This window comes from Electrophorus electricus, chromosome 4, assembly GCF_013358815.1.
Source record: "Electrophorus electricus isolate fEleEle1 chromosome 4, fEleEle1.pri, whole genome shotgun sequence".
Classification (NCBI taxonomy): Eukaryota; Metazoa; Chordata; class Actinopteri; order Gymnotiformes; family Gymnotidae; genus Electrophorus; species Electrophorus electricus.
In genome coordinates this window covers 25,058,260-25,080,618 of record NC_049538.1, presented here as the reverse complement: position 1 = coordinate 25,080,618, position 22,359 = coordinate 25,058,260, and the positions used below count along the sequence as shown (strand labels likewise).

Genomic DNA, 22,359 nt, shown 5'->3' with positions numbered 1-22,359 from the left:
TTTATCAGTTCAGCCTGGACTGAGAAGGTCAATAAAGGCCCTACAATATGTGCATAACTAAATCTTAATTTATGTGTTCTCTATAAGAGCATTCTTATGTAAAACTAAAATTAAACTTACCTTAATAATCACTATGAATAGTTTCATATACAAAAGAGGTCCTTGTTTACATAGGACTATGGTAATTACTACTTTCATCTGGCTTCCTGTGTTAGGGGTATAAGGTATTGCATTTCAGGGGTAGTGTGTGTGTGTGTGTGTGTGTGTGTGTGTGTGTGTGTGTGTGTGTGTGTGTGTGTGTGTGTGTGTAAAGAGTCATGTGCATGTATGTGTGTTTTGATGCTAATTATTTAGACAGCTATGATGTCAGGTGTTTCACACACTATTTGCAGTAATAGCTGTCAGATGTTGTCACCAAGGGGGCTATGTAATCTGTGTTGCCAGAGTGATTACTGCTGCCTAGCTGGCTTGTGTGTGTGTGTGTGTGTGTGTGTGTGTGTGTGTGTGTGTCTATCTGTCTGCCTGCATGTATGTGTATGATATGGCGTGTGTCTGCATGTGTATGTGTTCAAATATCTTGTCATTAGGGTCCACTTTTTGCACTTCATCAGCTCCCGTATCTTGCACTGTCAACTTGGTCCTTAATGATGTGTCAGGAGAAGGGCCATATTACTCTGTAATTGCTTATCAGGGTTTACTACAGCATAGTTGAGGCAGAGAGCTGTGGGTACTGCTGAATGAATATGTGCTTATCTTTATATTCCAATATGACAAAATAATTTTGAGATAGTGGACTTTGTGTAACCTGGGTATTATGGTGGTCATTTGTGTGTATTTGGTCAAGTACTAATCACATTTTTGGCACTTAATTTAAGCTCAGATAAATCAATTATGCAAATAGATATATTTTTTAATATACCACACCACCATTCCACTGCAGTGGGCTAGAAATATGGACAACAGCGGGAGTGGCTGCTGACAAATGAGAGGAAAGTCTCAAACCAAAGAAATTTCCACTGTGAATATATGCAACACAGTCCCCAGCATCTGCTGTTGTTTTTCCTTTGGGTGGATCTAGAAAATCAGACTGGATCTAAATTATTGTTTCCCCCGCTGATCTTGGCTTTGCAGTGCATACTTTGATGGCTGCATGGATATTTCCTAATGTCTACTATTGCCTCCTGAAGCTCCAAATTTGAAGAGGTAGTTTCTCACCATGGCATCAGATGCCAGTCACGTGCTGGAGGCAGCCTTAGAGCAAGTGGATGACATTATTGCCGGTAAGATTTACACTTCAATTACAAGTATTGCATTCATCTCTCTGATGTTGTTGGGTTTTTTTGGGTTTTTTTTGTTTTGTTTTGTTTTTTAAATTGATGTGTGAATACAGAATGACCTAAGTGTACCACAAATCATTTGTTTATACATAGTGGTTTGTATGTAACATGTTATTTGACAGTTTGTTTAAAACTGCTTCAAGGCCATGACATGAGCTCATCAGGGTAGGAGTAGCAGTAAATCAGAGATCATCATGAAATATCGTGATAAAACTTGACAGCTGTAAATGGCTACATATAGAACCCCATACCACTTTGTAAATGTCTACAAAACTTTATCTTTTTCCTATTTTCTGCCTCTACACATCATGATCTTTTTTCTGCTAGTGTGTTCCCTCTGGCCCCTAAGGAGTAAAAACAAGTTTCTACTCTTTTACGCCAGCTCTACTTACCACGAGAGAGAATAGCACAGCAGCATCTCCAATAGTCTTTGATGGTGCATGGTTAAAGCAGAACACTAAGAAGGCAATTACAGACAGTGATTCACCAAGAAGCATCCAGCACTAATGGGAAAGTCAGAATAACACTCATGGAAGACTCCTTAATAGGTCCAACAGACATACTTTTGAGGGTCTCGGAGGTGCATAAAAAGGAACTTAAACTGAGTTTGAGTTAATCCCCTTCAAGAAAGAGTGTGGATTGATTTTATAGACTTTACCAGTGTTGCGTTTCAGAGCTTGTTAAATTTGAGAATCAGATAAACACCCCGAGGCTAAAGGATGAAAGTCCACGTTGCGCTGAAGTTACATACAATGCATTCACACTGAGGTAAAAATGCACTGAATTTGGAGGTCATGATACTGCTAAGAAAAAAAAAAACATTTGTCATATCTCAGTGACATTCAGGTCATGGTAGTGTGAACAGTTTTTCAGTAGTGTGGTATTACTTACACATACCGAGTCATTATATATTCAGGGTGCAGTGGGAAGAGGTGGCCTGTGGGAAGAGGTGGTTTGTGGGAAGAGGTGGTTTGTGGGAAGAGGTGGTTTGTGGGAAGAGGTGGCCTGTGGGAAGAGGTGGTTTGTGGGAAGAGGTGGTTTGTGGGAAGAGGTGTTTTGAGGGAAGAGGTGGTTTGTGGGAAGAGGTGGTTTGTGGGAAGAGGTGGTTTGTGGGAAGAGGTGGCCTGTGGGAAGAGGTGGTTTGTGGGAAGAGGTGGTTTGTGGGAAGAGGTGGTTTGTGGGAAGAGGTGGCCTGTGGGAAGAGGTGGTTTGTGGGAAGAGGTGGTTTGTGGGAAGAGGTGGTTTGTGGGAAGAGGTGGCCTGTGGGAAGAGGTGGTTTGTGGGAAGAGGTGGTTTGTGGGAAGAGGTGGCCTGTGGGAAGAGGTGGTTTGTGGGAAGAGGTGGTTTGTGGGAAGAGGTGGCCTGTGGGAAGAGGTGGTTTGTGGGAAGAGGTGGTTTGTGGGAAGAGGTGGCCTGTGGGAAGAGGTGGTTTGTGGGAAGCGAGATAACTGTGCCATGCCTCTGACATCTCTAAAAGTGGTTTTGCCATTTTACCTGCAGTCATCTATAACGGGAAACTCAATCCAGCCTCAGCAAGAAGTTTCAAAAAACATAGTCAAGTATTTTTTTTCTGATTTGATTAACTGTAAGGTTTTCATGTTGGGGGAAAAAAATAGCCCTTGATCCAAAAACATACCTTCCTTTTTAATATGGAAGGTGACTTTAGGGCCATCCCAGGGAGTGTATGTTTAAATCGGAGAGGATCAGAATTTAACAGTTCGAAAATTTGAAAATTTGAAATGTTCTAAAAATTGCCCAGTTAAAGTGGGAGTTCTCCAGTCGTGTTGAGCTCTTTTCAGAAATTGAGAGTCTGCCATCTGGTGGATATAGATGTTAACTGTTCATGTTCACAGAAACTAACCATAAGTCACGTTCTAGTTCATAAACATATTGCCATACTATTACGTGTACTATACTATATATTTTACATATACTAATCACATGTATTGGGTTAGTACTTTTAAGAGCGCTATAAGTATTGGTAACCTAAACTATTTTTAATTGAGGACTAAAGGTAAAAACAGAACACACAGAAGCACTAAAAGCAATGTGTGTGGCCTCATCCTGTTAGTTCCCCTAAAACCATTAACCGCAAAGGAAGTTTGACTAATGAGAGAAACATGTTCCTGGCTGTTGTAAAAGTTGCAGCTTGTCTTTGATGACACCTGAAAAGCTGTGCTATTAAAGTTCTAAACATAAGCATGTGTGCACTACAGCACAGAACATACACAAGTTGTGTGCACATCACCCAAAACATAAATGGGTTGAAAACTCAAACTCTGGCACCAAGACAAGGCCTGCCCACATCTGCCTATCTCCACTACAGTTTCCAAGGCTGCAGGGCCGGAAAGTGAGGCGGCCCGTGCCCTGGTCCCAGTCCCGTCTGTGGAACGGCGTCTGGCCGAGGAGCTGAGGGGCAGTCTGGATGCTGAGGTGGGCGTGGGGCACAGGAATGTCCTGAGGAGGCAACTGCCCACCACCACAACACACACACTTCTGCTGTGGCTGGACAAAGGCCTGGTGAGTAGTGGGTGGGACTGCTCTGTCTGAAGTGTAGTGTAGGACTAACAGGATTTTTTGTGGTTTTTTTTGGTACTATGTGCTTCTTACCATGAAGGCTTTAAAGATGAATTTAGGTGTCTAAAAATGTTAAAAAAAAAAAACCCCAAAAAAACATAATGTGGCAAAGGTTAGAAAAAGTTACCAAGAGAGTAAGTATGGAAGAATATTAATTTTTAAGCAAAGCAAAGTCATTTAGCTTATGCTATGTATACCTACACCATCAGACAATTCCCAAGTGTGATAGTCTGCACCCTGGGGCCACTCTGGGAGGACTGGGAAAGGAAATGGGTTTTGCGGAGGGTTTCTGGGTAATGCAGTCCACCAATAATGAGAAACAGAGGCTGAAGGTACTGGGTTGGGGTGGAGGTCTCAGCCTCCTACCCCCACTCCTTTCAAAAATTTCCATCAACCATTTTCCTTGTTGTTCCCCTATACCATTTGCCCCCCCTCGCCTCAGTATTCATCTCTCACCCCTCTGCTTCCTAGTAGTTTCTCTCCTGTTCTCTCTTCCTTTCCATTCACTGTACTTTCACCTCCCTTACTCCTCGACTACCCTCGCCACCCTTATTCTCTCTCCCGCCTGCAGTGCAACATGTGTGCACAAAGGGAGTACGCCATTCAGATGTGCCTCCAGAGTACACGCTAATGAGAGCTGAGCGAGGACAGACACAGAGGCAGCCTGTGAGGGTAAATCAGCGCTTGTATGCTGTGGGGCATGAGAAAAAGAAATAGAAAACAGTGGAATAGAATTAGCACAGAAGAGGGGAAAAGAGCAAGGGAGAGAAAGAAGAGGAGGAGGAGGAGGAGGAGGAGAATGTGGAAAAGAGGAAAGGGAGGGAGGACGAAAGAGGGCAGCTGGTGAGACTGCAGTCGGCAGCCTGCAGCCTTATATTAGAGACTGGAGCTCTCTCAGTGCTCCAAACCAGATGCTCAGGAACCTGAAGCAAACTTCATCTGGAGAGAGCGAGCTACGTGCTTAGAAACAGGAGACACAGAGGAAGTAGCTTTGAGCTCTGCATGTTGCTGTGTTTAGTTCTGCATTTGATTCCAGCACTGAGGTAGTCATTGTTCTGGTAACTGAGAAACGAAGTTAGCAGGAACATGGCCTTGAATCATGGAGTGTGACATTGATTTTTACAAACATTTTGTGTGGCTTAAAAAGGTAAGCCTGACTATGATGGTTATTTTTGTATTTCCTTTTAAATTTTTATTGATTTTTTTGATGAGAAATTGTACTGCATTGATTATATTGGTTGTGTACACCATTGGAAGTTGTAAGATGCTACATCGTTTGGTATTTCTTTGGAGAGGAACTGTATGTTTCACTTGGCCTTGTAGAGTAGAAGTCACTATAAGGTCACTTAAACAATCACTAGAGTTTTTTTTTTTTGTACATAAGTAGAAGAGTTGGTAGTAGGAAAACATCCAATGATTCTTAAGGAGGAGGAGCTTAACAGGACTTCTCGGACCAGAGTGGACAGCTTAACAGGTCACTTAAAAAAAATGTAGTTGTTCTTGCATGAATAGAAGAGTTGGCAGTATGAACACTTACGATTCTTAAGGAGGAGCTTAACAGCACTTCTCGGACCAGAGTGGAAAGCTAATATAGGGCAGGGAAGTCGACATAGATTCTTCACATGAATGAGCATATATGCAGGGCGAGGTGCTCAGCTTGGAGCTGGAGCAACAAACATTTGATGGATAAACCTCTCTCTAGGACTCCCAGGAAGCAGGGGTGATTGCCGTTATAATCCTCTCAGTCTACATGTTTGAAACGGACATGTTTTCTCCTGCCTGTTTTATCTTGCAGTAAGTAGCACTCTAGACACATGTAATTGTAATACTATATATGGATGACCACTGGTCTTCAGGTCAATCTGCGGACACTAGGCAACAATGAGAGCTACCAAGAGCGACTGTCTCGACTAGAGGGAGATAAGGAATCTCTTGTGTTACAGGTAAGATGGTTGTATTGGTTGTATTGTAATGCCATTGTGGAAGTCTGTGCATGCATATGTTTGTGCATGTGTACGGTGACTTTGTGCACATGCGTGCATGTTGGTCTCTGTTTGATATTTTATATTATCTAGTGCATTCATAACTTCTTTTTTTTTCCCCTTGTGGTCTTTATGAATTATTGAAACTTTCTGGTCAAATTACTAAATTATTCACGACATATGTATGACATAGTGGCTTTCCTCAGAATGTTTTGTATTCATGGCAAATGTTATGTTAACCATAACCCCTTGAGTAACCTGGCCACAGTTTGGAGGGATGTGGACTGGCTGCATATGAACATGCCCTATAGCAGACAGTTGTGTGACCCCTGTGGTGGGTGTGTGGAGAAACACTGGCCGGATCAGGTAACACAGTCCTGTGAAGCTGAAGTCAGGCAGGAAGGATGGGTTTACTCTGCTCTGTCACATGTTTGGATGGCTGGGCTTGAGAGCGGTAGGCACCAGCACCTTTTCTGAGTGATGTGTGAGTGTGTTAGAGTGTGTTGCAGCTGCGCTGATTCTTAAAGATATAGGGGCAGCTCTTCTTGGCTTCTTCATGATTACGAGCTCAGACTGTTTCAAAACTCATTGAAATGAACAGGGCTTGTCTTGGCTTATTGGGTTTCGAGTATCTCTGTTGCAGTTGTTTGCAGAAACAGTTCTGGGGCAGCAGCCTGTGAAGGACGTGTTTAGACTAGGACTGGCTCCTGAGTCTTTGCTTAAATTACTAATATTTGCGTTGCACCTGAATGCCAAATAAAGACAGGTACTGCTGGTGTAGAAGTGCTGATTCAGCTCATGTACTGTAGCTTGTAAGGGGGTGTGAGCTCAGGAGGGGTTGTTATAATCTCTTTATTTGACTCTCTCTCTCTCTCTCTCTCTCTCTCTCTCTCTCTCTCTCTCTCTCTCTCTCTCTCTCTCTCTCTCTCTCTCTCTCTCTCTCTCTTTGTGTCATAAATGTAAACAAACACACAGGTGAGTGTGTTGACAGACCAGGTAGAGGCTCAAGGAGAAAAGATCAGAGACTTGGAGAATTCTCTGGAGGAGCACCAGCACAAACTCAACTCCACAGAAGAGATGCTGCAACAGGTATCATTTTATTTTGCACTTCTAGGTATCAGCATTGATTCCTGTATTTAGTAGTATTCTAGTTCAACAGTATCTTGAACTCTAGCCTACTGTACTGGCTAGGATATATTCTGAGTGTAGATTACAAAGCACTTTTGGAAGTTGCTCCGGACAAGCACATCTTCTAAATGCCAAAAATGTAAATGTAAATTAAATTCATTATTAATGCTAACACAAACAAAAAGTGGTTCCTATCTTTGTAGTAGCTTTACAGTATAGAAATCTATCACTGAATGCGTATCCAGTGTCTTCTAGTGCTCACTTTGTTTTAAAATAAGTAAGTGTACAAGCAGACACTAAGGAGTGGATATTTTTGTTTTGATGTTGCCAACAGTGTGTCTGTTACTGCTGTTACAGTCACTTTTTGCTCATGGTTCTTGTTTTGTTCTTTTTGTTTTGTTTTTACAGTGTTTTCTTCATATCTGTAAGTTCATTGTTACCCCCTTTCACATGTTTGCTGGTTTCTTTTGTGCTATTTCTTAATCTTGGTTTTATTCAGACATGTGCCAAATTTTTTAGTTAAGAGCCTATTCACTGCTGTAATTCCAGGCTATAGTTAAAATGGAGGTCTTGCTTGTATCTTTGGGGAAAATCTGGACATGATGTGCCCATAGTTGAGCTCTGAGTGTTTGGAGCTTCACAGGAGGAAATTCCTCCATGTGATTCCAGACTGCTGGCCCTCACATTGCCTTGGCAACCTGAATATTTTGAGGGGCTTTGTAGTGTTCCAGGACTGGGTTTGTGCCCAGCTGGGATGGGGAGTTTTCAGGCCAGGTGAGCAGAGTGTTAGTTTGAGGGTTTCATCAGCTTGACTCTAGCAGAGCTGGGAGATTAGGTAACTGACGAAACAAGAGAGCAACTCAATATGCAGTATGATAAGGTACCTGACAAGAAGAGAGAAAGACTCGAGCTGAGCACTGAGACTAGGTAACTGACAAAAAGAGAGAAAGACTCGAGCTGAGCACTGAGACTAGGTAACTGACAAAAAGAGAGAAAGACTCGAGCTGAGCACTGAGACTAGGTAATTGACAAAAAGAGAGAAAGACTCGAGCTGAGCACTGAGACTAGGTAATTGACAAAAAGAGAGAAAGACTCGAGCTGAGCACTGAGACTAGGTAATTGACAAAAAGAGAGAAAGACTCGAGCTGAGCACTGAGACTAGGTAATTGACAAAAAGAGAGAAAGACTCAAGCTAAGCAGTGAGGCTAGGTAACTGACAAGTGGTGATCAATTAAGTGCTCAGTCTTTCAGGTAAGTATCACTGGTGCCTTTCAAAGGCAGTGATATTTACTGGCTGAATACTCTAAGCCTCGTTGGGGACAAGCACAAGACGTCACCTTATAAAAAATATATCTAATCTATTCCAAAACTTTGGACATTTCCACATCATTTCCAAGTTCTCCATCTGATCTAGAAATTAAGAAACAATTTTCAATTTGTGCCCCATGTGCAAAACTAGTTTTCCTGCGAAGTTAATTGTACGTTTCTATATTCTGCGTTTCTTTGATGATGGAATCTGCAGCTTTGGCTTCTCTGATTGGAAGTATTTTTAGTGTGCTTGCCCGAGATGTGGTCATTATGAGGTTTTGGCCTCAAAATGAAATCCATTTCCAGTGACACTGCTCTAATATTTTCCATGTGCAGCGTGGAAAGCCCGCTCAAAGTCGAGCATTCGAAATACTTTCTGGGGCTGTACCACATGACACATGTGTCACTGCTTACAATCAACTTCAGACGATGAACTCAGTGTAACATTGTTTTTGTCACTGATACTGTGTACGTTTTAAGTCTGTCTGTGGGCTTTTTCTTTATGGTGATTGTCTACAGTTCTCACACAAATAGAAAACCACCTGTTAATCTCCTGCGTGTTTGTGGCCTCACTCTCCCCAGCTCGAGCTGCGCGCTCCCCCTCATGTCATTCGCTCTCTGAGAGGGAAAGCAAATATAGCACTCATAGGCTGTGTATATTTAGCCCAAGTCAAGCAGGGGCTCAGCAGAGCCCGGGGATATGTTTGAAGTCTCTTTGAGGAAAGGTTTCTCTGAGATCCACGTCTGTGTCTGCATACGTGTGTGTGTTTGTGTATGATGTGTGTGCATGTGCGTGCGTGTATGGACTTGTTTAGGAGCTACTGAGTAGGACGGCGCTCGAGACCCAGAAATTGGATCTGATGGATGAGGTTTCGTTTCTGAAACTGAAGCTGGTAGGCATGGAGGAGAGGCAGAATCACACCGTGGAGAGGCAGCATAATGCCGAGGTACCACGCTGCTGTTTGTTACCCCCTGAACCTTCTAGCAAACCTCTAAGGTGGTTTGAGAGCCTTGTAGTCTAATAAAGTAAGGGCAAGTTGTACAGTTGGTTATATGGCTCTGCTTTGGGCAGCTTTCCCTCACAAAACAATGCTACACCAGTATGTTTTCGTTAACTGTATGTGTTCTGAGGGGAGTTGGAGAAAGGTTCAGGATCTTGCTTCACTGTGACTCAGTTTTGGATGCAATCACTCAGCTGTGAAAAGCTTTACACTAATACTTGCTCCTTGGGGCACTGGAGCAGTAAGTGGAACAGTGCATGGGCTCACATTCAGTCTTCCCAACACAGCAAAAAAAAAAAGAAAAAAAAAAAGAAGAAGAAGATTAAAGACTAAGACACAATTCAATTCTAGTGTCTCTTTTTTTGAATCCTTTCATTGGCTGGAAAAAGGCATGTCCTCAATTTGTGGAAATTTTCTATTTAATGAAAACTAGGAGAGAAGAACAAAACATTATGGTTCTACCTGCAGACATAGTGTGCTCAGTGATCACATGGGCTCTTTTTTGTTGGAGCATCCACATTTATATGTGTGTTAGCAGCAACCTTTTTGCAACAACAAATTGAGACTTTTCCTTTTCATAATTACAGTAATGTAAAAGTATGGCTTATGTGCCAGTTGTAATTGCTATGTTCCCCATGACAGTTAGGGTTTGGTGATGTAAAATATACCTTGCTTTAGGCTTTGTGCATCTGTAAGTGCATGTGACGAGTGTGTGTGTGTGTGTGTTTCTGTCTGTGTGAGGTTGTCTGTCTCCCTTGTAAATATGACTCAAAACAACAACCAAACAAATTGTCACACCCATGTTACACCATTTCAAAAGCAGCCCTTCGTGAAGGCCTGTGGTTTTTGTCATCTTATTATGGTTCAGATGTCTTGAGTGCTTGAGAGATTAGTAGTCAAAGTCGATCTATATTTTAACCAGGTCTGTACACACAAGCTGCACCAGCTCCTCTGACAACTGTGGGGCTTCGCTCAAAATGAAGGAATGACAGCAATCTGGCTTGGAGTGTTCCACTGGCGGGCTAGGGCTCAGCCGAGGGGAGCTGGCCCTCACCCCGGCTCTCTCAGCACTGCTCTATAGATAGTGATCTGGGGCTGATCCTCTCATCTGCTGTGTTTTCTGTCTCTGTCTATATCACATGACATTTCCTCCCTTCATGTGCCAGTCATTGCTTAACTGATGTTTACACTAGTTAAAATCAAGCCTGTCTGGCTGCTCCATTCAACTCTGCATTAAAAACAAGTGCACCATATTTTTTATTAAGTTAATCACTACATATGTGTTATGTTTTGCAGAGGAAAGCTTTATATATTAGTTAAATGAATTAAAGGCCAGTTCAGTGCTCGGATTCAGCTGGCCAGACAATGAAGTCATATAAACACAACATTTGAATCTGGTTTGCATTTAGACCCAGAATGCCCAAGCTGCATATCCAGGAAATGAAATATTACCATTTGGCTCCTAAACAAAAGGCCTTATAGTTGAATTCCTGGCATGCCGAGAAAAAAACAAACAAAAAAAAACAACCCACACAGGGTCAGGGAGCTGTTTACTCTGGTGGCTGGGTTGATGCCTCCAGGCCCTGCCAGCCTCAACAGCTCTGCGGCTTTTAGTCTGTGTTGTGTGGTGTTTTCTCTTTGCTGTTTTATTCTGGTCTTATAAATGTCCTGCTGAGTGACACACTTAAACAGCTCGGAAAAAGTCTGGACTGCAAAACATGGCAAGTGGCATAAGTCAAAACCCGAGTCTCTTTATACTAAGGAATATTTAGTTTCTGATTAATATGTAAGTCACTGTGCCAAATGCTCTAAGTACAATGATTGTTTGACCCTACTCAAATGGGCATGAATACAACAAATGCACGCATATACAGAATATCACGCATGTCCCCTTAGTTCAACCTCTTTTGCTTTACATTTTTCATGCTCATTTTCCTGTCCTGTCCTTCTTTCTGACAGCATGTAGTGAATCTGATTAGTGAGCTGCAGGAGCAGATGTGTAGAATTCAGCAAGAGCTCTCTTGTAAGATCCGTGAGAAACAGGACGCAGAGGCCCAGGAACTGGACCCCGATGAGGGTGCGGGAGCTAGCCCAGCCGAGGCTCTTCCAGGTGGGGCAGTGGAGGCTGAAGACGGGCCCATGCTGGAGCCAGGCTCCGGAGGTTTAGATGCTGAGGAGCGCTGTTGCTGTGGCAAAGAAAGTGTAGGCACTGTGTTAACCTTTTAGATCTCTGCTTTCGTTGGAATGTTGGACTGGCCTGTGAACCTGCTACCAAACTTGCTTTTTTCTGTTTCTGTCATTTGCTGACCAAAATGAATGCCTGTTACTTATCCAATACATCTGTGATGGTATGCTTGGTTATTTGGGCTTGAAGATTTTTTGTTGTTTTGTTTTGTTTTGGGGTTTTGTTGTTTTTTTGTTTTGCTCTGTTTATGTACCACTGCATTTTGCTCTAAGGTCTGGAGACATGTCTAACTCAGCATGAAAATGGATAACTTGAGAGCTCCATGTTTTATTAAGCTTAACTAAATCATTTGTAGCTTGAAGTCATAACAGAACTTTTTGAGTCTTCCTTTGAAACAAGCACAGTGTATTGTTCGAGCATGGCGTGAGAACAAACATTGCTCAGAGTAGTAATCATGCCATGTGATCCTATCTTTATGCTGTGTTCTTCCAAACAGGGCTTGCTGCAGGAACTGAGATTGCTCAAAAATAAAGTCAATGAGCTCGAGGACGAGAAGTCGCAGTGCGAGCAGAAACTCAAAGCTACAAAGGTACAGCTACAGAAGTACGTGATCTTCCAAAGGCCCAGTGGCCTAACTGTACAGCACATGCCTGCATCCTCTTCTCTGCAGCACACACTTTACAGGAATCCCCCTCACTTCTTTATTTTTCTTCTGTATTTTAACCTTGCCTATTCGGAATCGTTAGAGCAGCGAAGCACGCCAGTCCCTTTTCAGTACTGGCCAGTTCCCTTTCACATTTGGCCTTTGCGTCGTTGTTTGTCTTCCTCTTTCCTTCCCTTATTCTCTCTCTGTTTCTCTCTGTCTCTTCTCCTCCTCTTCCTGTAGCTCTCTGTCTCCTACTCTCTTCACGTGTGTTACCAGTCTCTGGTGACCCAGCTGTCCAGTCTGAGGCTCTCAGTGGAGCAGCTCCAAGTGGAGCGGCAGCAGTGGGAGGAGCGCAGCAGGAGCCTCCAGGTGTCGCCTCCTACCCTTCTCAGTCCGGCCTCCTCTATGTCCTATTTGCCTCAGCCCTGCCTCTTCCATCTCCTACCCTCCTCAGCCACACCTCCTCTACCTCCTACCTTCCTCAGTCCTGCCTATTCTTTGTCCTAGCTGCCTCAGTCTCATATTCTCTGCCTCCAACTCTCATCTGCCACACCTCCTCCTCCTCCTAGCTCCCTCAGACCAGCTGTCACCCCTGATCTTAGGTCTTCTGCTCATGCCTCCACAGCTCCTGTGCCGTCTCTTTTTGTCATATTCTTTTCACAGTTTTATTGTATAGGCTTGATGTCATTGACAAGATGATGTGCTTCTGTGAGTTTAGCTCCTCTCAGATAAAGCCTTCATATGTTTTTAGCTCTAACTCTTGGACTTTTCCACTGGCTGACCAGTTCACCTGACTGCCCCTGGAGCATGGAATCTGCTGACTGTGCTAATTGCTGTGGGGCAAAGCACCACCCTTCACGTGTCTATGAACCATTCTAATTACTGTGTGACAAAGTCATCAGTCAAATGTTCACATATGTGAAGGTTTGCTAAGGGAATATTAGTAAAGGAAGCCATTTAAGGTAGCAATTTAAAGCTTGCGGTCCCTGCTTTCAAAATATATCTTGCTGTATTTTCATTTTCTGCTTTTGTTCTACAATACTGAGGATATACATTTTGTTCATGTCTGCCTGAAATAGAAATGTGTATAGGGTACTGAAGCCACTCCCATAAATTCCTGTTATATTCTATCACACTAGCGAGTTCTCATCATCCTCCAGTCAACCAAAACTCTTTATGTAGACATAAAGATTGATGCAGAAACCCCTACCCCACAGGCGGAGATCTCAAGCCTCCAGCAGCTGCTGCAGTGTAAGAATGCTGAGATAGAGAACCTGCAGACCCAGCTCCTATCCAGAGCCCCTGTCTCTGTGGACAGCTCAGAAAGAGGTACACATCCCATCCTGTGGGTTTACTAATGGCTATATCAGCTCACAGTGACTTCTTGTGCATGAAGATTGCTCTTCTTGCTGTGATAGTAAGGGTTATGATGGTCCATGCAAGGTCTTGATCTACGCTATTGATTCTTGCAATTACCTGCTAGATCAGTTGGTAAGTGCCATAACAAAGCTTAGAATTTTATATTAAACAATAGCTCACCTGTGACCTTCCTGCTTAATAAATGGTTCAATTAAGTATATAAGAGCTGTGCGTTCCATCAGAGTATGAATTGTTTATTTGTGATATGTACAACAGCATGTGGTATCTGCACAATAAGTGTTGGTGCGGTTTATGCACTGTAACTGCTGGTGTGGCATTTATATAGCAAGTGTTTTGTGGTGTCTGCGAATGTTTAGTATGTGGTATCTAATAGAGGCTCTGTGTCCTCTCCACCCTGCTCTCAACATTAGAGGAGATATACAGGAGAAGGCTCCACAGCAAACGTAAGGTTTTAGTATATTTATTCACTCTCAGATACAGAACACACACACACACTCACTTACCATAACATTAGAGTTCCTTTCAACACGAGAGATTCTTCATCACACAAGTGCATACACATATGAGATTCTTAAATCTCTAAGCGCCACGTGTAGCTGCACAGGAGGCACTCACTTCCACTGCCTCTACTGCTCTTCAGAGGCTTTTTGATGCTCGAGTATGTCCCTGTTTCCGGCTGGCTTTCTAGTGGGTATGCTTATGCAGACTCATTCCTGCCTACTACTCCTGTTCCAGCACTTCAGTAAGCTTATGTAATAACACATCAAAGCATGCCTGTCCTTATCCATCCTTACATCAAACAAACTGCCTTGTCACTCTCTATCCTTTATGACAGCTTCAGTGGGAGCTCCTGGTCTATTATGTGGACCAGGGTGGATTTTAATAATCTGTCTTAATTTTGCCCTTTGGAGGAATTAGAAGAATTATGCTGGCCTCTCTGTTCTCAGTAGAACAGTGCTCTAATACAGTATCTCAATCAATGTGTGTTTCTCCATATAATTCTTCTTTTACTGCCTTGTCCATATGCAGGAACCTTGGTCCTGTAATGAGATCTGTCTGCAGGCCTGCAACCACTGTGTTTGTAATGAAATCCAGACTATATAAAGCACACAGAACTGTGTGCCTCATGCCTCATGCTGCTGTCACAGAGATTTTGTAAAGGTGTTCATTTGGTCTCTTTCTCAACAGATCAAGAGTTACAAAAGTTAAAGGCAGGGATGGAATTACTAATTGCAGCCAATAATGAAAAGGTAATATGTCTGTCCTTGGCATTCAAACATGATTATGCTGGGATAAATGAAGTACAGCAAGGGTATACAGTAACTAATGTAATTAAATTCTTCATAAAATGAATTATATGTTGATGTGCCAGGTACCATGACGATGCTGTAGCCAGCAGCGGGCTCTCCTCCGCTCTCTCACTAGCTGGTGACAGGGTGAGGATACACGAGCCAGTGTTCCCAGCAGAGCCTTGAGCTGTGTAGTCTGGGAACGGCATGGGGTGTTGGCAGGACCTCCACCAAAACTCTTCCCCAAATGGGTCATTTGAACCCACTTATAGGTGCAAGACCCTGCCAAAAATCATGGACTTGCAGAGAGATGTGGCAGGCTCCACCCTAGAGCACCACTTCAAAACCTGCCCAGTCCTCTGAACTCATCGCCAGATTGCAGCTGTCCAATCTAGCCCACGCACCATCTAGCTTTGCTCCCATGTGTGTAATATACGCTCAGGCTGAGGAAAGTTTCTTTCAGTCTTTGTCTATACAGATTGCCAGTTAGATGATTGAACTTGTAATCAGAATGGTAATATGAAGGATTACATAATTCCCATAAAGTATCAAGGCACTATGCATCGCTTTGGAATTGTGTTCTAAGAGGCACACTTTTTTCTCTTCCATCTTGAACATTCAAAAGTCATTCTGATAGTAGTTGTTTGGTACTGTGACACAATTCATCTGTATTTTCTGTGTATGTTTTGCACATTCCTGTTTTAGATTGTGTTTCTTATTTTCTAAATAGAGTTCTTTAATGCATTGTTATTCATATACTCCATATACGAATTGCAGTGTAATAGGTTTGTTGGTTTGTTTGTGCAGGATCGGCGTATAGAGGAGCTCTCCCTCCTCCTGAACCATTGCAGACAGTTTAGAGATGGCATGACCCTATTGCAGCGTAAGCCTGCTTATCTGAATTACACTCTTGGCTTATACTGAATTAGGCACTTTGTTTATGTATCAGCTTGAAGGATCAGTTGTTTACCTAATCTTGTCTTGATTCCATATGTCTTGTGAGTAACTGGTGTATTTTTACCCATACGCTCCAGCACTTTCAGCTTTACAAGTCAGCATTGAGGAAGAAGAGAAAAGTGGAGGAGTGAGGATGAAGGCTCTCGCAGTAAAGGCTCACTCTGAGGTGTGTGACTATGTGTGTAGGTGTGGGTACACGTCAGTTGCTGCTGTTAATCTGCTTGGACATTCGGGTATTTACTTGTCTTTCTTTCAGCTGATGTCCAGCTTTTCCTCTCCCCTTCTTGTGTCCACAATTTCCACTCAGAAAGAGACAGAATTCAGGTACACCAGTCTCCTGTATTGCCTGGGTGGGCTGCAGGCTGAACTGTTTTTGTGCACAAATCATGCTTTTCAGTGCAGTCCTAGTGCCTGTGATCAGCAACTCCATGCTAAATTATTTTACATGCCTCAGAGTATCATATGGAAAATAAAAGTTCTTGCTTATTGAGTGGCATTCTAAAAGTATCAGTGTGAATAATCCTCTGCATTATTTTCTCAGCTCACAATCCAAACTTCTGTCCTGTAGCATGGAGGACTTGAAAAGTGGAGTGACACAAAAGGTTTGTCATCTTTGTTGTCCAGTTTTTCTCCCATCTACAAACACCACCGAAAAAAAAGTGCCCTGGAAAAATGAATCCACATTTGTACACACACACAGACACACACGCACAGACTGGTCAGAAATCACTTTTTGTTCTGCCTTCTGGAGAGCTTTCAGGAAATTTATTAGCAGTGAGCTACAGCTGCTCAAGAGCATCACCTGCTGGACTAAACCTTAAATATCTTAGGATAGTGGAAAAACAAGGTGCTAGTCAAATGGACTATAACCGTACTTATTTATGTATGGTTATTAATTATGTATAGTTATTTTAATACTTTGAATATATTTAAAGTCAGAAGAGCCATACTGCAAAAACACTGTTGTCTCTCTTTTTATGGTTACTCGTGACATGGTTTTAGTAGCTGGGATGTCCATTTTGTTTCTTCTCTGATCTATTTGTTTAACCCTTCAATCCGTAGACTGTAATCGGGACTTCTGTTCAACCTGTTTGTTCAGAGAAGGTATTGCATTTTTATTCATTTTTAATCTGACACTGTTGGTGGTATGCTGTCAGACATGCTCGGCTCAGTGAAACTTTGAGTGCAACTTTGAATACCAGAATAAAATGCTCTTAAATTTGGCAACTTGTGATTGTCTTTACCAGACTCCGAATTCCAACTTCAGACCCCAGATGGGTGTTTTCACTCAAACAGAGGGTGGAATGAGTGACGCCCAGAGGTCTCCAGAAAGCAGCGAGAACAGTGACCTGCGTATGAATCATGTCACAGACTGCACTGTACATTAACCGTCAGCATGCTCCTATGCTTCCTGAGAAATAAGGCACCCTTAACCCACACATGCCCTGTACAGACGGTTGCTGTGTGTTACTGATCTTGCTTGGGCTTACCACTTGATGCGTTGTTTCGCCTCAGTGGCGCTGTAGCTAACTTTTGCTACATAACAGCCTGTGTATGTGTGTTCTCTCTCCCTGTTCTCTTCCTCTGGGCTTGCTCAACCCTCCTCTCTGGCTTGAAGTTCGCTGCAGGAGTGCCAGCGCTCCCATTTTAGGTAGCTACTGCTGGCATCTGCTAGATGTTTTGTAGATGTGTATTTCTGGCCTCTTCTCTCCTCCACCCATTCAGCAAACGAAAACCACCTGTGCTCCTACATGTAGTTTCACGCTCTCCTTTCATCAAGTAGGGTAGTGGGGTAGCCGTTTAGGCCGGACCAGGGTTAGGACTCTCTCTCTCTCTCTCTCTCTCTCTCTCTCTGTGGGCCATGGTTGGAGCCAGACCTGTGGCTGCAGCTGCTGCTGTAACTAGGGCCATATGCTTGGGCGTCTGTTACCATGCCAACACCCACAGCTGCATGTTTACTCTGCTCTCACCTATTTATCTTTTGTTGAGATAAGCAACCTACCCATTCCAATCTAAAATAAGAGTGAATCAAAACATTGGGATACTTGATACTGTAAAAGAGGCCACATAGTTTCAGTGTAGTGTTTTATTCTCTTGCTATTGTGAAATTTTTTAAACGACTTACTGACTACATTTAATTGTGCTGAACATAGATGAACATAGTAAATGATCCTTTAAACAGTGGCTAGCTGCACTGATAGCATCACACTATTTGACTTGTGAAATCCTTCCAACTGGCTTGGAATGGCAGACAGATTATTTTGGCATGATCTCTCTCTGTGGTCTTTATATTATTACAGTGACAACTGTTCAACACTTGGTAGCATGGACGTGTTTTCTTTATTTTTCTCACAGGAAAAACAGAAAGACTGCAGGACACAAGCACATCTGATTCTTCTCCAGTGCTGCCTAGAGGGGAATCTGACCAGCAGTCCCCTGTTTCACAGGAAGCTGTGAAGAACAACAAGAGCATACGCAGACTGTGGGGAAAGTGAGTCTGCCTGCATGGTTGAGCCATCATGGTTGGACCCCTGCCATCTGAGTCAGCAGGGACACTTTTAACACAATTCTCTGTTCAGGATCAGGAGGACGCAGTCGGGGGGGTTGCAGGGAGATGATCTAGAGCCCACTGAATTCAAAAGAGGTGGCTTCCGAGCCACAGCTGGCCCCAGACTCGCCCGAACACCTGAATCTGCTCGGGCGACCCGGTAACGTTCTGCACTGGCCAGTGAATTGTCCCCGTTTGTCTTTATCTTACAAATAGCTGTATGGCTACAAAGTGTTACCATATGGGTTTCCTCCTTCTCCACAGAGATATGACAGTGCCCTTCTCTAAGTGGACCACAGAGCAGGTTTGTGGATGGCTGGAGGACTGTGGACTGGGTCATTATGTTAACCTGACCCGCCAGTGGGTGGTCAGTGGTCAGACCCTCCTTTTGGCCACACCACAGCAGTTTGAGAAGGTATTGCTTTCTTTAATGTCACCGTCCACCTTTTGCAAGTTTTGCCTCTTTAAATACACTTAAACTGAAAATTTTGTCAGTATTGATTTTCTCTAGTGTTTAATTTGTTTGGCACAGGAGATGGGCATCAAACACCCCCTCCACAGAAAGAAATTGCAGCTGGCCCTCAGGTCGTTCACCAGCAAAGCAATGGAGAAATCCTCTGAGCTCGATCACATCTGGGTTACAAGTATGTATCCTTGTAATGTGGATGTATGTGAATTACAATTACAATAAAGCACAAAACCGAGGCATAGTATCAGACCATGTACTAAGAACTTGTACTGTTTAAGCTCATGTTATTTGCGCTACATGAGCTGATTATGGCCAGGACATATATTGAGGTTTGCTCTAAACAGAAATATTTACCATCTATTGAGCAAGTACAATTGCCTTTATTCTCCTAAAATATGTATCATTTTAGTGGAGCCTTTCAGATGTTTCTGGTTTGTGGAAATAGGGTGGCTGGATGACATCGGCTTGCCCCAGTACAAGGACCAGTTCCACGAGAGCAGGGTAGATGGCAAAATGCTTCAGTATCTGACCGTGGTAAGGACACACTGCAGTCTTTTTCTACTACCCCTGATGGTAAAGCAAAGTTAATATAATCCAGAAATGCTTTGGCACAGTACTAGTTTTTGTACCTTCAGTATTCTTTTCACATCCTCCTCTCAGAATGATCTTCTGTTCCTGAAAGTCACTAGTCAGCTCCATCACCTCAGCATCAAGTGTGCCATTCATGTGCTCCATGTGAACAAGTTCAACCCCCACTGCCTCAGACGCAGGCCAGGGGACGAGGTGGGCATGATCAGGATCATTCACTGAATAAGACACAAATCATAATACATAAGCTAATGTAAAAATCTAATCAAGCAGTTACAGTATTCATCATAATGCACTGACAGATGGGGGGGGGGGGGGGGGGGGGGTGGACAGAAAACACTGTGTTCACCAATAAGGCCGGGGTGCTTGTCTTCTGTTTCTGGGTAGAATAAAACATCTCCCTCTGAGGTGGTGCAGTGGTCGAACCACCGGGTGATGGAGTGGCTTCGCTCTGTGGACCTGGCTGAGTACGCACCCAACCTCAGAGGCAGCGGCGTCCATGGGGGCCTCATAGTGAGTTGTCTCCCTCACCTGTCTCTCCCTTGCACAATGAGTAGCTCTGAATACTTACTGTTGCACCTCCCCATTCACTGACCTGTTACTGACCGGTCAGATCAACATAGTGACGCAGACTAGCATACAAACAGTAATGTATGATGTTTCTCTCTCTCTCTTTCTCTGCAAAATGGTGTGTTTTCTTTTTAAAAATTTTTTTTGAGGTTTTTCTGGTCACCAAATGCTTCTGTGTTATTCATCCTCAGATCCTAGAGCCCCGTTTCAGCTCCGAGACTTTGGCCATGCTGCTCAACATCCCTCCCCAGAAAACTCTACTCAGGCGCCATTTAGCCACCAACTTCAACAATCTTGTGGGCCTGCAGGCCCAGCAGGAAAAACGAGAGTATGCCAACACCAGCGGGCACACACCCCTCACAACCACTGCCAAAGTCCGGGTACTCACCCACCATCCTCACATCACATACCACTGCTTAAATCTCTTGTATGTGCTGGGTTCTGTAGTAATATTTATTTACCTGTTGCATTTCGCTGCTGTCTTCACTGTCCATCTACACTTCAGCCGAAGAAGCTGGGCTTCACAAACTTCAGCCACCTGAGGAAGAGGAGGCCCGACGACTCTGCGGACTACATCTGTCCGGTGGAAGCGGAGGCCTCACCGGTCTTGAATGGAACTCCTCACCACACTCAGGCTGGCTTCAGGGGTCTGAGCCCTATGACGGACAGAAACTCTGAGAGAGTGGATCACGTCGGGCCGAGGAGCTGATCCTTTCACCCCACCTTTCCCAGTCAGCAGCTGCCCTCTTTAGGCAGTGACTCTGTGCTTGCCCCCTCTCCTCCCTCATGCTGATGGACAGCCCAGAAAAGAAAAGCCCGGCCCCTGCTGCTTGTTGAATTAAGGATGAGATTCTCAGCTGATTCATATGGGAGAGCATTAAGTGGGAGTCATGTGGACTTTTTATGAGTGCGGGGACTTTCTTATTATTGTGTCATTGTTCTTGGCATGCTGAAAGCTGGTGTAATGTATTAGTGAAGAAGATCTTAGAAATTTGAATCAGAACTACAAAATGCTTTACATTATTATGAACATCAAATACGAGGGTGAATCAGAATCAGAGAAAATGGGAGCAGTATGTGTTTAAATGGAAACACACAACCAGACAGGTTCAGTATGTGTTTAAATGAAACTCAACAATACATAGAGGAAAAGACCACCAGAGGAGTGTTATTGTGAGGTTGTGTCTAGGCTTTCTCACACTAATTAGAAGTCAGCAAAAGTAAGGTAGTGTTCCTGATGATTTGTGTGTTCAAATGGCCACACTGACCCATGCCAGGAGACCAGGGTTGATGTGGGTGATGCAATAGCATCAAATTATTTATCATTTATCCATGCTTCCATCTCTCTCTCTCTCTCTCTCTCTCTCTCTCTCTCTCTCTCTCTCTCTCTCTCTCTCTCTCTCTCTCAGGTTAATGGTCAGTCATATTCCAACTTCCAGCCTTGTTAAAAATATTAATTAAATATACTTTGCTATAAAAGCACCACATCTTACTGACTAGCATATAACATTATGGTATTTTAGTCCTTGTTTTATTTTTGTGTTTAAAAGAAAGTGATATTTTCGCATGGAGATATTTTTCACAGATACCAATACAAAATATTTTGTATTTGTCTAACATTTGCTTAACCAGGACAGTCATAGTGAGATTAAAAGAGAGAAAATATGCAGGTTTAAAACTTTAAAACTCAATTATAATACTAATGTGTATATTAAATTTCAATTAAACTAATTCTGCTGCATTTAATAGGGACACAGGAAACACAGAATAGGCAACCATCTCCTATCTCCTAATAACATACTAGTGAGTTTTAAGTTTATTTACACTTTGTGGCCATCCTGAATAGATGTACATAATTTGATCACATAATTTGAGTGCTAGTTAGCATTCATTCATACATTTTTTTAAGTACTTATACTATAGAGACACGTTTGATTACTGGACCTTGAAGCCAGTGGATTCACAAGGATTAGAAAAATAAATATATTTCCTGGTATTTGTGGTGCAATACGGCCAGCAACTGGCAAAAAACAAAAACAAAAAAAAACCTCGGAATAAAAATTGTAAATGGTAATTGCTGCTGTAAAGTGGCAGAGAAATACAGTCAAGTGTTAAGTGCCCAAATGCCGTGTACATCCCTGGCTGCATTTTTGTGTTCTAGCAGTTACCCGCTTGGACTGGCCTAAATCAACAAGAAGAAACTTTTTTTTTTTTTTTTTCCAGGTAGCGCAAACATTTCATTGTTAAACTGATGCCGATGGTACTCTTCTAGTATTTATGATACTTTATCAGTATTTGTTGTTCACCAAATTACTTACTATCGTCTTACATTGCGATTGGAAACACTATGAGGTGGCCTGAGAGTTGTGAACAGAAGTAAAAGAGCAAAAACCA

The 22,359-nt window shown here is 43.0% G+C and overlaps 1 protein-coding gene across 7 annotated transcripts in view; it reads left to right on the top strand.

The window, feature by feature from the left end:
* ppfibp2a (PPFIA binding protein 2a) overlaps positions 1 to 22,359 on the top strand; it is a 24,306-nt gene extending 1,947 nt beyond the window's left edge. Inside the window, exons 2-28 of one of the 7 annotated variants that reach the window (XM_026999527.2) lie at positions 1,132 to 1,280; positions 3,664 to 3,857; positions 5,771 to 5,857; positions 6,872 to 6,985; positions 9,148 to 9,279; positions 11,293 to 11,535; positions 12,015 to 12,107; positions 12,405 to 12,533; positions 13,382 to 13,493; positions 13,955 to 13,987; positions 14,733 to 14,794; positions 15,641 to 15,716; positions 15,868 to 15,956; positions 16,047 to 16,114; positions 16,332 to 16,392; positions 16,853 to 16,894; positions 17,038 to 17,143; positions 17,409 to 17,441; positions 18,146 to 18,281; positions 18,370 to 18,498; positions 18,603 to 18,753; positions 18,871 to 18,982; positions 19,253 to 19,341; positions 19,468 to 19,590; positions 19,783 to 19,908; positions 20,157 to 20,345; positions 20,471 to 22,359. In XM_026999527.2, coding sequence (XP_026855328.2) covers positions 1,217 to 1,280; positions 3,664 to 3,857; positions 5,771 to 5,857; positions 6,872 to 6,985; positions 9,148 to 9,279; positions 11,293 to 11,535; positions 12,015 to 12,107; positions 12,405 to 12,533; positions 13,382 to 13,493; positions 13,955 to 13,987; positions 14,733 to 14,794; positions 15,641 to 15,716; positions 15,868 to 15,956; positions 16,047 to 16,114; positions 16,332 to 16,392; positions 16,853 to 16,894; positions 17,038 to 17,143; positions 17,409 to 17,441; positions 18,146 to 18,281; positions 18,370 to 18,498; positions 18,603 to 18,753; positions 18,871 to 18,982; positions 19,253 to 19,341; positions 19,468 to 19,590; positions 19,783 to 19,908; positions 20,157 to 20,345; positions 20,471 to 20,674 — 2,997 coding nt within the window. In that variant the 5' untranslated portion in view covers positions 1,132 to 1,216 and the 3' untranslated portion in view covers positions 20,675 to 22,359. Of the gene's footprint in view, positions 1 to 1,131; positions 1,281 to 3,663; positions 3,858 to 4,784; positions 5,062 to 5,770; positions 5,858 to 6,871; positions 6,986 to 7,432; positions 7,449 to 9,147; positions 9,280 to 11,292; positions 11,536 to 12,014; positions 12,108 to 12,404; positions 12,534 to 13,381; positions 13,494 to 13,954; positions 13,988 to 14,732; positions 14,795 to 15,640; positions 15,717 to 15,867; positions 15,957 to 16,046; positions 16,115 to 16,331; positions 16,393 to 16,852; positions 16,895 to 17,037; positions 17,144 to 17,408; positions 17,442 to 18,145; positions 18,282 to 18,369; positions 18,499 to 18,602; positions 18,754 to 18,870; positions 18,983 to 19,252; positions 19,342 to 19,467; positions 19,591 to 19,782; positions 19,909 to 20,156; positions 20,346 to 20,470 lie in introns of those variants that run through there. The other 6 variants (XM_035525630.1, XM_035525629.1, XM_035525631.1 and 3 more) reach the window with 6 other exon arrangements.